This window comes from Mustela lutreola, chromosome 6 (genome assembly GCF_030435805.1).
Source record: "Mustela lutreola isolate mMusLut2 chromosome 6, mMusLut2.pri, whole genome shotgun sequence".
NCBI lineage: Eukaryota > Metazoa > Chordata > Mammalia > Carnivora > Mustelidae > Mustela > Mustela lutreola.
In genome coordinates this window covers 45,489,361-45,505,020 of record NC_081295.1, presented here as the reverse complement: position 1 = coordinate 45,505,020, position 15,660 = coordinate 45,489,361, and the positions used below count along the sequence as shown (strand labels likewise).

The 15,660-nt window shown below is 41.2% G+C and overlaps 1 protein-coding gene across 3 annotated transcripts in view; it reads right to left on the bottom strand.

The window, feature by feature from the left end:
• CEP162 (centrosomal protein 162) overlaps window positions 1–12,341 on the bottom strand; it is a 101,087-nt gene extending 88,746 nt beyond the window's left edge. For all 3 annotated transcript variants that reach the window (XM_059177158.1, XM_059177160.1, XM_059177159.1), the window contains exons 1-2: window positions 12,108–12,341; window positions 10,949–11,064 (exon numbers count right to left, since the gene is read on the bottom strand). In XM_059177158.1, the coding sequence (XP_059033141.1) occupies window positions 10,949–11,005 (57 nt within the window). In that variant the 5' untranslated portion in view covers window positions 11,006–11,064; window positions 12,108–12,341. The remainder of the gene's footprint in view (window positions 1–10,948; window positions 11,065–12,107) is intronic.
• Between the last annotated feature and the right edge of the window lie 3,319 nt (window positions 12,342–15,660).

Below are 15,660 nucleotides of genomic sequence, written 5' to 3'. Positions count from 1 at the left end.
TCAGGCCCTAGCACAACTATGGAATGGAAGAATGAACGTTCAGGTCTACTCTATTTTTTTTTTAAAAAGCAAAGCAAAACAAAACATACAAGATCATTATTCCTACCTCCCCTTGATTCTACCTATTACTTTTCTTTTACATACCAATTTCCTGAGTATACTGTTCAACCCTTTAAAATGTGGTTCCCATCCCAAACAGCTCTCCTTTAGGTTCCAAAAGCCTCCTAAACACCACAAATAAAGGACCACTGCCAGTCATCTTCCCTGATCACATTATGGAATTTGATACTGGTGACCAACTCTTCCTGAAACTCTCTTTGATTTCACAGCATCATTTCCTCCAAGTTATACTTCAGCTCTGTGGCCTTTTCTACCCATCTGTTTTAATAGGTCTTGGTTCTTTTGCCCATTTCTTTACCCTAGACTTCCCCAGGACTCTGTGCTTGTCTATTTTATCCTCACTCTGCACCCTTTTCCTGAAGAAACCAACATTTATTCCATAGCTGCTATAAAGCAGGATGAAGCCCTCTATGCAATTCAATCAAGATTTATTGATGGGGAAACAAGCTCAGAGAGATTAAGAAACTTGCCCCACCACTCGGCTACTGTTAGTGTTATAAGACCTGGGATTCAAACCCAGATCTGAGAACACCTGTCTACTTTCCACTATACTATATAGTTCCCCAACTGAGACAATGTTGCCAAGATGCCCTTCTAAACTTCCAAGATGACTAGGACAAATTTCTACCTACCAACCATTCAACTCTATCTCAATGACTTAAGACAATGTCAATTTTAAAATGTTCAAAAAGAATTCATTGTCCTACCTGACAATCAGGCAGGAAGAGGAGGTAAAGGGAAGAAAAAGTATTCTTTATCTGAATTTTAGCTCCATCGCTTTCCACTCAAGTCTCTAAACTTGGGTCATCATCTTGAAATGTTCCATTTCTCTCTCCTCCCTATATCTCACCATTCACCAAATTCTAACAATCTGCCTCAGACTCAGTCTATTCCTCTGAAGCCCCATGGCCAGATAAGAATATGGAGGGATCTAGGTTTTGGGGCCAGACAGGTCAGAGTTCAAATTTCAACTTTAAAATATCCTAGCTGTTGCTTAGGGAAAATTATCCTCTCTTTTCAGTTTACTCATCTGTTAAAAAAATATGCTATTTCTTCGCATGTTTAACACATGCTATGTTACTTTGCTCAATCATTATTTCTTCTTATATCCTAGAGTATGTCTAAGAGAGGATTGCATACCTCTTTTATCCTCCTTCTTGATCAAGTTATAGTACCACTGACCTTGCAAGCTTGTGACAAAGGTCAGAAAATGAAATGCAGCGTGTTCACTCTACTATCTAATACATAGTAGGTGTTTTCACTTTTGATAATCTTCACACTGCTTTCCAGATTTCTATCATTAAAAACAAAACACAAAAGCTGGTCCCCAGAGAATAACGTGCTGGTGAGCATATGGAGAAACTGGAATCCTAATATACTAATACACAGCTGGTGGGAATGGAAAATGGCACAGCTACTTTAGAAACCAGTGGCTATTCCTCTAAAGGTTAAACACAGAGTTACCATATGACCCACCATTTCCACTACTAGGTATACACACAATAGAAATGAAAACAAACATCCACACAAGAACTTGTACATGACATTTCATAGCAGCATTATTTATAAATGTCAAAAAGTGAAAAGAACTCACAAGTTCATCAACTGTTGTGTGGATAGACAAACAAAATGTGGTAAACCCATACAATGGAACGCTACTCAGATATAAAAAGCAATTAAGTACTGATACATGCTACCACACGGATGAACCTTGTTTCAATTATCCTGAATGGGAAGAAACCAGTCACAAAAGACCACATATTGTATGATTCCATGTTTATGAAATGTCTATAATAAGCATATATTCAGAGACAGAAAGTAGTTTAGTGGTGCTGAAGGCTGGAGAAGAGGGTAATTGCTAACGGGTACAGGGTTTCTTTTGAGAACAATAAAAATGTTCTCAAAGTGATTGTGATCTCAAAGCTGCATTGCTGTGAACAAACTAAAAACCATGAACTTTACACCTCACATTTGTTTTTTTTTAAGTAGGCTCCACACTGGGCCTTCCGCCTCACCCCCAACATGGGATTCGAACTCATAAACCTGAGATCAAGACCTGAACTGAGATCAAACATCAGATGCTTAACCAACTAAGCCACCCAGGCACCCCTGAATTGTACACTTCAAATCAGTGAATTGTGTGGTGTATGATAACTCAATAAAGCTTTAGGGGAAAAAAAGCTTATCCCACCAATATCCTTGTAAACAAAGATATGTAAGACATATCATTGAACAAATTATTTGAAAAATAACTTAGCAAAATGACTAAAGAAGTTAGCATGACTCTAAAATAGTGGTTTTCATTATTTAAAAAAAAAAAAAAAACAAGATGCTGCCTTATCTGAATCTCTAGCATGAGATAAATTCTTTTATAGTTGAGGCTAAATATGAGAGAAAGGGTGGGAGGGAGGGATTGTGTTGAAGGGGAGGTAAATGAGGGGCGGAAGAAAAAAAAATTGGCCTGTACTTGTTTTTTATCTTTTATAGTGAAAATACTTCCTATAAAGTTTATTTTCAAAATGTACCCATATTTGAAATTAAAAAATCAGTTTTCAAATGGGAAGTGAAATTCTTAACCTCAGTGTCTATTATATCCAGACAATCCTTAGATGCTTTTTAAAATCCTTACAACAATCCTACAAAGTAAGCATTATTTTTCCCTGTTAATGAAACTGAGGTTTTCTACTACATCATACATCTAACTCCCTTTATGAACAAGAATGTTAGTGTAATTGTTTAAAATGTGACTCTCCTGAACACTATATAAATAGGCTCTGTGAGGCCTATTTACATAAATACATAGGATATAGTGCCCTCTAATTTATTCATTCAGCAAGTATTTATTAAGCATCTATTAGGTACTGCAGGTATCATAATCAACATAGAGCTGTCACATCACGAATCATACATTCTTACAATGGGAGGCAGAAAACAGACCTACACAGGGAAAATAATGAATGGTGCCGAGTGCTACACAGAGAATACAATACATGGTACACAAAGAAGTCATTTGCTGGTTACATTTTTATTCAATAAACAGAAAAAAAAACCACCTTTCTGTGGTAGTGATATTTAGGATGAGATCTTTAATGATCAGGTGACGAACAGATGGCAGCAGTGAACAGGGAGATGTATTCTGGAACAGGATAGATATATTCTGGAGAAGAGTTGATAGAGCTTGGTGATGGACTTGTGAAAATGAATACAAGAAACCTCACTATTTAAAACACAACTGGGAGGTAAGCAGGGGAGCTCTCATACCCTATCAATTTGTCATCAACTGCAGACTCCAACAAAGAAGAGTGTCTTGCATTTTCCAACAGCAAGAAGCCTACTTTACTACCCCAGCAGGAGGAAGGAAGGTTTTTCTTCGTGCCTGGCAATAGTTCTACCAATGAGAAACCATCACCACCCCGAACTCTTGCTTTCCTCCAACAGAATTTCATTCAAAGAAGACCCTCCTAACCTCCTCCTTTTCTCTATAAAATAATGTTCCTCTCCTTTGATCACAGGTCTTGCCTAGGGTTTTGCCATAGTTGCGTGTCCCAAACTGCAATTCTTTTGCCATTCCCAAATAAATGGTAAAACAACTGGCTGTTTTTTTGAGGTCGACATTACTTGGGTGATCAGAAGGGGATCTAGGGAAGACTCCAAAAACTCTGAGGCCAGTGGTTGAACAGGTAGGTGCCTGTACCCACCGAGGCCAGCGAATTCACTGCTTTCTGAGCTTGGAGTTTGAAGGTAAGTCTTTCCTGGATCCAAGCTCTGCTCTCTTTGTGTTTTGAGTTCTCTGGCTTTACTCAGAATCTTTTTAAAAGCTTTATATATATTTTTTCTATTTTTGTGAAGGCTTTGGTCATCCTGGTGAGTGCTCATGTGTTTTTCTGAACTTCTGGTATTAACTAACAGGATGCTAATCTCAAACTCTCTCAGGTCAGCCCTCCCCCTGGGACCCTGGAGGGCTGTATTCCTTCTCCTGCACACTGCTGATGAAGTAGATCAACTTGGCTAAATTTAGAATTTCAATGATGACCATGGGGGGGCTTCTGATCTCCTCAAACTTACTTTTCTCAAAACCAAATTAGAAGACCATACCTCTAAAATTAAACAAACTGAATGAAATGCCTGTTTTAACTGGTACTTGGAGGCTTCCAAACAAATTTAGGACTCCAAAATTGTCTCTCTGCAAAATACCATTGCTAAATTATCTGAGGCTACTAAACAACTTCGAGAAGTCAAAAGGGCTTCTGAGTCCTCTCTCCCTCCTGGGTATTCCTCTCCTCAGGACACACAGCAGGATCAGGCCGCTCCCTGGCTGCTACCTTCCTACTTCCCCACAGCACCACCCCCAGCCTCTCCCTACCCTTTCATTCCTCAGTCTAATCTTCTCTCTGAATGTCCCTTCTTCCCCTAACCTCTCTGATCTCCCTCCCTCTGAACCTATCAGAACCTGCCCCTTTAAAGTTAAGCCCTCTAAGGATCCATACTCCTGGACCAAAGCTGAACTACAGGCTACAGTCAAAAACTTTCCCAAAGTTATTTAGGATCCTCATAGATAGATTTGCTGAGGAATTTAGCACAGTTATTCAAACTTATCGACTAAGGTTTCTCAGATTTTATATTAGTTCAGATGCTTGTTGGGGAGGGCCAGGCCTAACTCTGGATGAAACTGGTTTGACAGAAAAGTCCTGAAAGAGATTCAGAAAAATCTCTGACTTTTGGCGGGAGGCTGAACACTCGCTAGAAGTCTTCACAGAACAATGACAAAATCTGTTCCTAAGCCTGATCATTCAGGCTTGCACACAAGAAAACCTGATGAACCGGTTTATGATTATTAAAACTGACTTCAGATTATTTTTAAGAAAAACCCCAGTCTTCCTTTAGATGTCAAATCCACACAAGTAGCCTTTACTCCCATGTTCATTAACTGGCTAAACCACATCTTTCCCTTCAAGTTAAAAGGATGGGGATGAATGGGAAACTAGGTCTGCCCCAGATTTAGTTAATATAGCGAACCTCAGCTGGCTCACACCCTAGATGACTCTAATAAAAGTAACACCGCTAAAATCCTTAATTTTCATCTACAACAAATGGAGGCCCCTAAACAAACCCCAAACCCTCCTGGATGTCTGCCATTGTTGCAAAAAACCAGGACACTGGAAAAAAGACTTATAAACTTAAGTGCTCTAACCCATCTTTCCTATGGTTTCCTAATCCCCAATGACTGGGCTCTGAGAACTACAGGGGCTTGTCCCAAGTCTCAGTCGGGTTACAGAAATAACCCTCCATATTGGGAATGAATTTCTGTCTGTCCTCACCATCACTGGAGTGACACTCTCACTGCGCAATGCCACCACTATAAAGCAGCTCCTGCCTTAGAGAAGCAAAACCGTTCAAACAGTGAGGTTCCAGTCTCTACATCTACCCCCTTTTGTTTAGGCCCTTTAAGAGATATTCAACCTTTTTCCTTAATTCTTTCACACAGTTCACTTACTGGGCTGAGATTTCTTAGAAAAAATATCACGCTGAATTTCTTTTTTCAAAAAGAGGGAAGTAATTCTAGAATTTGATAGAAGCAACCAAAATAGCAACCAAGAGATCCTTCAACATCTCTTACTTGCTCTGTCTCTGACAGTACTGGAGCTAATTCTAAGGACACTAACCATCTGTCCTTGTTGGATCAGTTACCATCCTCCTTATGGATAAAATCCTCAACTGATTTTTGGCAGAATACACAAAGCACCTCCTACTAAGATTCAAACAGACCCCTCAAAATATCTCCCTAGAATTAATTAATACCATATCAAGAAAGAAGCCCTTCAAGGCATCAAGTCCATAATAGAAGAGGATAAGGCTCAGGGACTCATTATCACCTGCACAAGTCCTTGTAACTCCCCTATTTACCTGTAAGAAAACCCAGTAGCTGAGAATAGAAGTTTGTCCAGGACTTATGAGCAATAAGTAACATTATCTTCTGGCACACTCTTGTTTCTAACCTCAATATGCTACCAGCTTCTATTCCTACTGAAAGCAAGGTTTTCACTGTTACTGATCTTTGTGGTGCATTTCTTAGTTTTCCAGTTGATAAGGCTAGCCAGTATCTTTTTTGCTTAACTCGGGAAAGAAAACAAAACATTTGAAAGTAATGCCCCAGGGTTTTACTAAGAGTCTTACTTCTTCCAAACCCTAAAAGCTGACTTAGATGATATAAAGTTTTCTGGAGGACCTACCATGCTTGTTAAAGATGTAGATGACTTGCTTCTCTCATCCCTTTCCCAAGCCTCTTCCCAGGAGAACAGCATGTAGCTGTTAAAACTTTTTGCCTTAAGGAGACAAAAAGTTTCCAGGGAAAAATTGCAGTTTGCTCAAACTCAGATTCAATATTTAAGGCATCTGATCTTGGAATGCGGGTTTGTTTGTTCACACATTTATTTATTTTTTAAGTAGGCCCCACAGCTAGCATTGATCCCAATGCAGGGCTTGTACCACAACCCTGAGATCAGGACCTGAGCCAAGATCAAGAGTTGCTCAACTGACTGAGCCACTCAGGCACCCCAGAACAGGGGTTGATTTAGATACAGTTGGGCTTTGCGGTATGTTGAACTTCCCCAAACCTAAAACAAAGTGCCAATTACAAGGTTTTCTCAGGGTAGGGAACTGCAGTCAAAAACTAGACTCCAAACGTCTTTTGTATCACCCAACAAACCTGACCCTATTACTTGGGAAGATCAGGATGACATAGCCTTTGGGGCCTTAAAGAAAATAGCTCCTCTTTCTCCTTTCTGTATATGAAAAGGAAGGCAATGCCCTTGGAGAACTCACCCCAAAATGAGGAAACTGTTATGGACCCACAGGATAGTAGAGCCACCGGCTGGGACAGCCCCTGCCTCAGAGCCATTCTTGCCACTGTCCTTTCGGATAAGACCACTAAAGAAATAGTAACAGGATTCCCTTGAACCAGCCCACCCATGACGATTTACAGATAACTCTAACCAATGTAGATTTGTCAGTTTACTGATGGGTCTTATTTAAAGGACAAAAATGGTACTGTTTTGGGTATGCAATTGCAAACTCCTTTTGAAATCATCCAGGCAGCACCTTTCCCTTTGGCTACTTTGACCCAACAAGCTGAATTATATGTTCGTGCTCCGTCGTGTACCTTTGCCAAGGGTAAAACTGCAAACATCTATACTGACAGTCAGTATGTCCTTTGGGCAGCTCATGACTTTGGAATGTTATGGAAACAGCAAGGTTTCCTTACTTCTAATGGGAATAAAACTACAAATGACTTATGTACACAATTTACTAGATGTCAAACGTTTGTCAACTGTCCTGGCTATTACTAAGACCCCTGTGCATTCCAGACTTGACTCCCTGGAAGCCAAAGGAAACTACCATGTTGATGTTTCCATTAAAAACGCTGCTTTTAAAGGAACCAATAACCAAACCTCTGTCATGGTCCAAAGGGATATTGCTTCAAATGATAATCTAGAAAAACTGACAAAAAATGTCCAATAATTGGCCCCAGAGAAGGAAAAACAATATTGGAAATCAAATAATTGTTGGTTTGATAAGAAGAGAGAACTCTACCTTGAGACAAATAATAATCCAGTCCTGCCAGAGTCTCAAAAATCTCATTATTAACGACCACACATACATTAATTATTGCTCTACTGATAGGATGACAGCCTTAATCAATGCTGATAGAGAAATATTAATAAGGCCACAGAGTGCCTACTTTGCTTGCCCCACCTGTCTAAAATACAATTCGGGAAACCCATCCACACCACCTCCTGGCAATTTAAATTGCCTAATGGACCATTCAAAGTTGGGTAAATGGATTTATTCAGCTCTCTGCCTTGAGGATATGTTTTTGTCTTGGTTTGTTTTCTCACCGATCTGAAACTTCCCCTGCAGATAGGGTACAGTCTTACCTGTAGCTAAAATCCTATTAGGAAAGATTATTCCTGCCTGAGGAAGCCCTCTCAAGCTTCACAGTGATCAGGGAACGGTCAAGTTCACAGATAAGGTCTATGCTGTTTGGCCAGTTCTACAGCACTATCGCTGTGCTTACCACCTTCAATCCTCACGGCTAGTCACACCAAAAGGACCATTAAGACTCAACTGGCAAAATTTGTGGCGACCCCTCAAGTAACAGGGTGAAAAGCCTGGCCAAAATTGGGTCCTGCTAGTAATGAGCTGCCCAAGCGAGCACACGATTGGGGCCTTCTAAGTCTGAGATCCACCTCCCACTGTAACTCATTAACTCTTACATGCTTTGAGACACTCACAGGGCGCCAGATGCACCTGGCTCTTGCCTCATATGATCCACAGCTGATAAAAGGAGATCTACTCTGGTATTATAAAGGCCTCATTGCTTATGTTGAGAACAACCATGCTTTAGTAGATCTTCACAGCACTCTCCTGGGAGACAAAGGCCTTAAGCATCCCATCTTGCAACCCAGAGATTTTATCTACTACAAACACACTTCAAAAAGTTCTCTCTTGGGGCGCCTGGGTGGCTCAGTGGGTTAAAGCCTCTGCCTTCGGCTTGGGTCGTGATCCCAGGGTCCTGGGATGGAGCCCCACATCAAGCTCTCTGCTCAGCGGGGAGCCTGCTTCCCTCCTCTCTCTCTGCCTGCCTCTCTGCCTACTTGTGATCTCTCTCTCTCTCTGTCAAATAAATAAATAAACTAATTAAAAAAAAAAGTTCTCTCTTCAGTCTTGTGGGAGGGGCCCTACCAGGTACTGTTTACCAATCCTCGTGCCACCACATTTCAAGAAACACACTCCTGGACTCACACGTCACATCTAAAGAAAGCACTAACCCAGACTGGACCTGCACACCAACTGGTGACCTGGTGGTTTCCAGGAATGAAAGCAGACATCTGATAAAGACCACTTTCCCAAAAGGACTGGACCAGGCTTATTGTTTGTTTCTCTTCTATGACAGATAAAGCTCTTACTGCATTTACCAGCTGCTGCAAAAGGGGGAATCTCTCTGACTGTGGGATCTGCCACCAAAAACCTCAGTCTGTCCAGAGCAATAGTGATCCTTTACTTTACCCTACCAGTAATTTTGCTGGACGCCCAATTGACACTGCATGCCTAAGCTGTTGCCTGGGTCTGTTTTATAAAGTTAGAATATTAAATCCACACATACTTGTTCCCTGCCTCAATTCAACCCAACCCTAGGTGGGAGAAACAAGATGTCTTGAATACGTGCGTAAAACACACTGTGGAAGAGCTGATGTAAGTTGGACCATTTGTAAGCAGGCTGCTGTACCCATATATTTAGAAGACTTTTAGTATGTTGAAACATGGTATTTGAGCCTTGGCTGAATGATGGTAATGCCTCTATACCGACAAATGGGTTCATAAACACTAATACTTATAAGGGAGCCCTGTGTGTAGCTCCCGGCTACTCCGCTGTATGTGGAGGTTTTGGTAATGTCCCCTATGCTCGGGCATTTAATTCATCGCCTTGATAGCTGAAGGATAAAAGGACAATGTGCTCTTGCTGTATTGACTCTTCTACTTTTGCTTCATAACAAACTACCAGCTTCCTACTGGTCTACTTCACTAAACCTTCATAAGCATCTTAAACGAGAACCTCCAGAAGGCATACACAACTCCAGCTTTGCCTCCAAGGAGAGAGCCTTTCTCCCTTCAGAGTAAGTACTAACAGACACAGCTAGAAGAGCTGGTTCAATTCTACAGCCAAAGCAATAGCAACGCAACAATGATTATTCAACTTGCTGGCTGAAGTAGTTTTGGACAATCTTATAGCTCTGCCTGCTGAGCAAGGAGGCCTCTGTGTGATAGCAGACACCACTTACTGCACATAGATAAACTCTTCTGAAAAGTAGAAACTCAACTGCACAAAATTAAGGGACAAGCACATCGACTACAACAAATTTCACATGACTTTCAATGGTCTTTTGTTCAGTTGGCTTTCTTCAGGCCAGAATCATGGTTTAGAACCATCATACAATTTGGAACTGTCATGCTGCTTTTACTTTTCTTGTATAATAATTTTCAAGTTTTGCATCTGTTGCTTGTCACACGGATGCTAGCTTAACACTTCAAGATGATCTCCAATGCGTACGACCTCAACAAGATATAGACTTTTTGGAAGGGGAATGCATAAGAATTTCCTTTCTTAAGCTTCTTTGTTACTCAAACATGGTTCAAAATGGGTTCTAACTGCTATGCACTTTCTGACATGGGATCTGACATCCAGGAAAGCTGTTTCCTGGCACTGAGACACAGATGACCCAACTCTTGGTCAGCAATGCTTGGGAGGAAAGATTTGGATCAAAACAGAAATATGAAAACAAAATGAAAGGAACTACATTTAAAATACAAATAGGTGGCCAGAAGGGGGAGCTCTCATACCTTATCTATCAACTCATCCTCAATTGCAGAACCCAGTAACAGGTGGGACCTGCATTTTCCAGCAGCGGGAAGAATGAATTTCTCCAAGCTAAGCAACTAGCTTAGCCAATACGAAAATACCACAACTCCGCCAATGAGAAACTGTGACCACCCTGAACTCTCTTTCCAACACATTTCCTTCAAAGAAGCCCCTCCCAACTTGTCTCCTCATTTTCTCTGTAAAGTAATGGTTCTTTTCCTTTGGTCTCAGGACTTGCCTATGGTTTTACTACAGCTTGCATGTTCTGAATTGCAATTCTTCTGTCATTCCCAAATAAACACCTTTTGCTAGTAAAATAGCTGACTACATATAAGAAGTGAAAGAGATCATTGAAAAAGGAGTTTCTGGTGACACAAATTTACAACGTAGCTTTTAAAAGGATAAACTTACCTCTTTCATGAATTGTTCAAACTCTTCATCCAGCTCTTCTTTGGAATAATGAGCCATAATCAAGAATCTTCACTTACGAAAGTAAACATTCCAAAGTATTTATAACATTGGAAACACTAAATAATGAGAAATAAATATGCTTTGAGGAAATTCACATCACCTCATAACAGCAACCAGACTTAAACCTCAGACATTTCTTTTACGATTTAGTTTATGTGCACAATTATTGACCAATAACCTTGACAAAAGATTCTAAATTCATGAATAAAACTGCTTTGGAAAGCAGTTTTCACAGTTTTCACTGTACTTAGGGACCAGAATTACATTTTCATTGTTAACATCCACTTCTTGAAGGGTGGCCTCCACGGTATTTCCTAAGCCTATGGGGTGTATGTTATTTAATATCCCTGAAACAATCAGGTCCTCTCAAGGAAACTTTGAAAAATTATGTATTAGCAAGTCCAAAAGGCCATTCCCCCCCCCCCCCCAAAGCACAGGACAGAGTTCGTGCTGCCCTATCATTCGGTCAGTTATCAGTCCCTGTTAATACTTTGCAAAACAGACTGTTTCTGCATAGAGACAAAATGCAATTCATTAAGACTCAAAATCTAACCAAAATAAAATTAGTGGAGTATACACATTAAAACGAATTATGTTCCTGTAGGCGAGGGAAAGTCAACAAAACTATGCACACGTGACTTGTAACGCAAAGCTCTGCCCATCCCTCTAACGAACCCAAACAACTTGAGGTCTGTCCCAGCTTCTGGGCCACACCACCTTGAGGCGGCTCAAACCGCAGCTTCAATTCCCAGAGGCGATGCGAGGGGCTGTGTGTGTGGAGACATACCCCTCATGGACGGTATTTTCCCCAACCTGCAGAATAACACCTCCCCGCCTCTTTAGCATTTCTGATCAGTTCAGGGTGTGTGCAGTTAAGGCTTTAGCCCCAAGATCTTGATCCGAGACGGAGCCCATCTATGGGCTCGACTTGGCGGGGTCTCGGCTCCAGGAAGCGCGCGTTTCAGAGGGGCGGAAAGACAAAGACGCACTTGAACAGTGTGTGGGCGGAGGACGGGAGTGACCCGGAACACTAAAGCCCTGGGCAGCGGGTCTGAGGACAGTCTCCGTCATGGTCCACCGAGGGGGAAGCTTCACCTACCTCAGTCTCTGAATTCCGCGCTATCCCGAAGGTCTGCGGGAGCCAACAGTTACCAGGGTAACATACCTCAGCAGCCGCGCTCCCGGATCACATGACCGGGACTGGTCACGTGGCTTGTGCCCCCACCCCCGGGACCAAATTTGGTGTCTTTTTTCCTCTACGAGAAGGTGGCGATTACCGCGGCTCCGAATAATTTGCAGGGTAAGAGCCGTCGCTGCTGCACCAACAGAGACTCCGCAGCTTTCTCCGCGCTCCGTGGAAAAGTGGATTGAGTGAGCGGGTCTCGAGGGCGGGAACACAGGCATGCTGGGTGCTGTAGGCCCAGCCCGTGGCTTCCCGGGAAATGTAGTTTAGCTCCCCTAGTCCTTGTATTTCCGCACATCTCGTCTTTTCTCTCCCTGACTTTCTCTTGTGGTTTTGGCTCCGCTTTCTAAGCGGAAATTTTGGAAAAAATATTTTATTGGCTTCTTCCACGTGCAAACCCCTGAGAAGGCATTGTGAGAGAAACTCAGCTCGGTGAGACAGAATTCTGTTATGAAGATAGAGGCTCAGTTCCACCATCTAGTGGGCAAAAAATTGAAAATACACATACACACCCTCGATACTTCTCTCTGAGCATCTCTTTGGTTTCCCTCTACCCCTCACTTACTCCCGGTCTATGATGGTATCTTACAATTATTTTCTTGCATTTTTTATTTTTGCGCTTTCTTCTTCTAACACATAAACACGTTTCAGTTTCAGAGGACAGTATTTACGGTAGTAAAAGTAAAATGAACAACAGTTGAAAGGATTGCCACTGGCAGACACAGGTTAAGGACTTCATTATCACCAGCCTAAATTTTTCATTCAGCAAGTGTTATTGTGATACAAATGTATCCATGCCCGGAGCTGTGCCCTCAGATAATGATCTGAATAATGGAGGTTTTTTTTTTTTGTTGTTTTTTTTAAAGCTACTATTTATTGAACACATAGGTTGACAGGTGCTTCAATGAATGATTTCCTCTTAATCCTTACACTCTGCAAGTCAATTCAATTTAGCTTATGGTTTTGGTTTCTAATATGTGCTAGATGAACAAAATGATCATAATGCCTGACCTAATAGAGTCTTTGGTCTAACGGAGCCAATAGACAAATGATCAGACAATTGCAATTGCAATTCTGTATGACAACAGCTATGATAGAAATTGGTTGTGCTTAGAAAATGTTAGAGGTGGTCTCACCACCCCACCCCCACCCAGGAGGTTAGCTAAGGCTTCCTAGAGGAAACAAAGTCTAAATTGAAACCTAAACCATCTAAAGGGTAAGTAGAAGGTAGCAAGGGTTGATGAAGAGAAGAGAAGCAGTAGTCAGTCTGAAGAAATCCATGTAAAAAGATGGACACCGTCTCTATGAAGTTTTTTATAGATGAGATAACTGAAGCAGAGAGGTTAAGTGACTTGCTTGAAGTTATAGTGGCTGAACCAGAATTCAAGACTTGTTTTCACCTCCTTTCTTACCCAGCTTCTATTATTTCATTCTTCCAAAAGCCTTCTGCAAATACTTTTAACAGCCAGCTTTGCTCCAGTGCCCTTGGAGCATGCCTACTCAATAAAACACCAGCTCTGGAGCCATTGAATGTAGCTTGAGAAAATCACCCAACAGGTTGGACCATAACCAGTTTTCTGAGCCATCTCAACTTGTTGGAATATAAACATGAAGTTATTTTATTTTTAATGATCACTTTTTTAAACAGTGCTCTGATAAATACCTCTATCCCTTTTCTTATCACCTTAGACAAATTTTAGATTCCATAATGTTTTTGCAATTTCTAATATATGTGCTGCCAAAGTGAGCACTTTTGTAATTTCTATGTATTAAAACTAGTCAGCATGGTTTAAAACTGAGACCTTTTAACTAATTCATAGTTGTTTCTGTATTTGGAGAGGATTGGAATGGACAGGGGGCACGACCCACTTTTTACACAAATTTTTAAAGAAGGATCCTCAGCTTTTCAAGGACTGCTGGATAAGGAGTTTGAACTGACACTGGTGTCAGGGAAACTGAAATCCCTTAATGGTCTTCCAGTTAGAGTGGGGGAATATGGAGGCCAGATAAAAATTAGAGTTCTAGCCCAAGTATGTTTCACAAGGGTGTAGTAGGTCTGTGGCCTTCCCTGTGATTGTATCCCCACTCCCCAAATGAATTATTGAGATATATAACATATCCAAGTGTACTTTATAACTGGAAGAACTCACTAACTCTTGTGTTGGTTCCCTGATCTGTGGAACCATTGTGGTAGGAAGAACCAAGTAGAAGCCCCTGAAAATACCCCACCCCCATCCAAGTGAGCAAATCAAAAATAATAGTATTTTCTGGGAGGAATGGCAGGGATTAGTGTCACCACTTAAAGACTTAAAGGATGCAGGGGAAATAAACCCTGCATATCCCTCTTCAAACTTTTTAGCTTTTACAGAAAACCAGATGGCTCTTCCATGACAGTGGACTACAGGTAACTTAAGCAAGTACTGGCATTGATTTCAGCTGTCATGTCAGATATATTTGCTTAACTGAAAGAGATCAACCCAGTTCACAGCACTCAGTATGCCATTATTTATCTGGAAAATATGGTCTTTTAAATTCTCTTCAGAAAAAAAAGCGTGAAAGCAGTTGGCATGCACCTGTGTAGGACAGTAGTTCACATGCACTGTTTCCCCCACTGGCTGAACTAACTATCCTGTACTCTATCAGAATGTAATCTGGAGGACTTGTCTTGACATTTCACAGAATATCATGATGGTTTATTATACTGATGGCATCATACCAATTGTAGTTGTTGAGCAGGAAGTGAAAATTATTCTAGGTAATCTTACCTAGGCACATCCAAACCAGAAAGTAGAAGATAAAGCTCACAAAATTTTATGATACTCTCATAATGGTCCCAAAGAGTAGGCTTGGGACATGTGAGATCAAAAAGAAAAAGGTAAAGAATAAATTGATATATATCAGAATCTATCACAAAGAAAGAGGTATAGTGGGGTGCCTGGGTGGCTCAGTTGGCTAAGTGTCTGTCTTTGGCTCAGGTCACAATCCCAGGGTCCTGGGATCGAGCCCTTCATCAGGCTCGTCTGGCTCCTCTCCCTCCCTCTGCCTGCCACTCCTCCTGCTTGAGTTCGCTCTCTCTCTCTCTCTCTCTCTTTCTCTCTCCCCCTCCCTCTCTTTGTGTCCATCAAATAAATAAATAAAATCTTCAAAAAAAAGAGGTATAATGCTCAGTTGGCTTATTTTTATTTTAGAGACAGCATATACTGTACTAGAGAATACTGCACCAAACCATTTATTGGACTTGAAAATTACCCAGAGCAATAGAAAGGTTTGTTGCATGTGCAAGCAGTTGTACTAGCTTGCTGGAAGCTTGGGTTATGTGACCCAGCAGATTTGATGATGGCTAGAAATATCTGTGCCAACAGATGAAAGAGAAAAATACTCTGGCCTTATTCATATGTGGATTAGAGTGGCATATTGATGGCAGCCATAAATAAACTGTTGTCACCTACTGCCACACTCAGAGGTATCC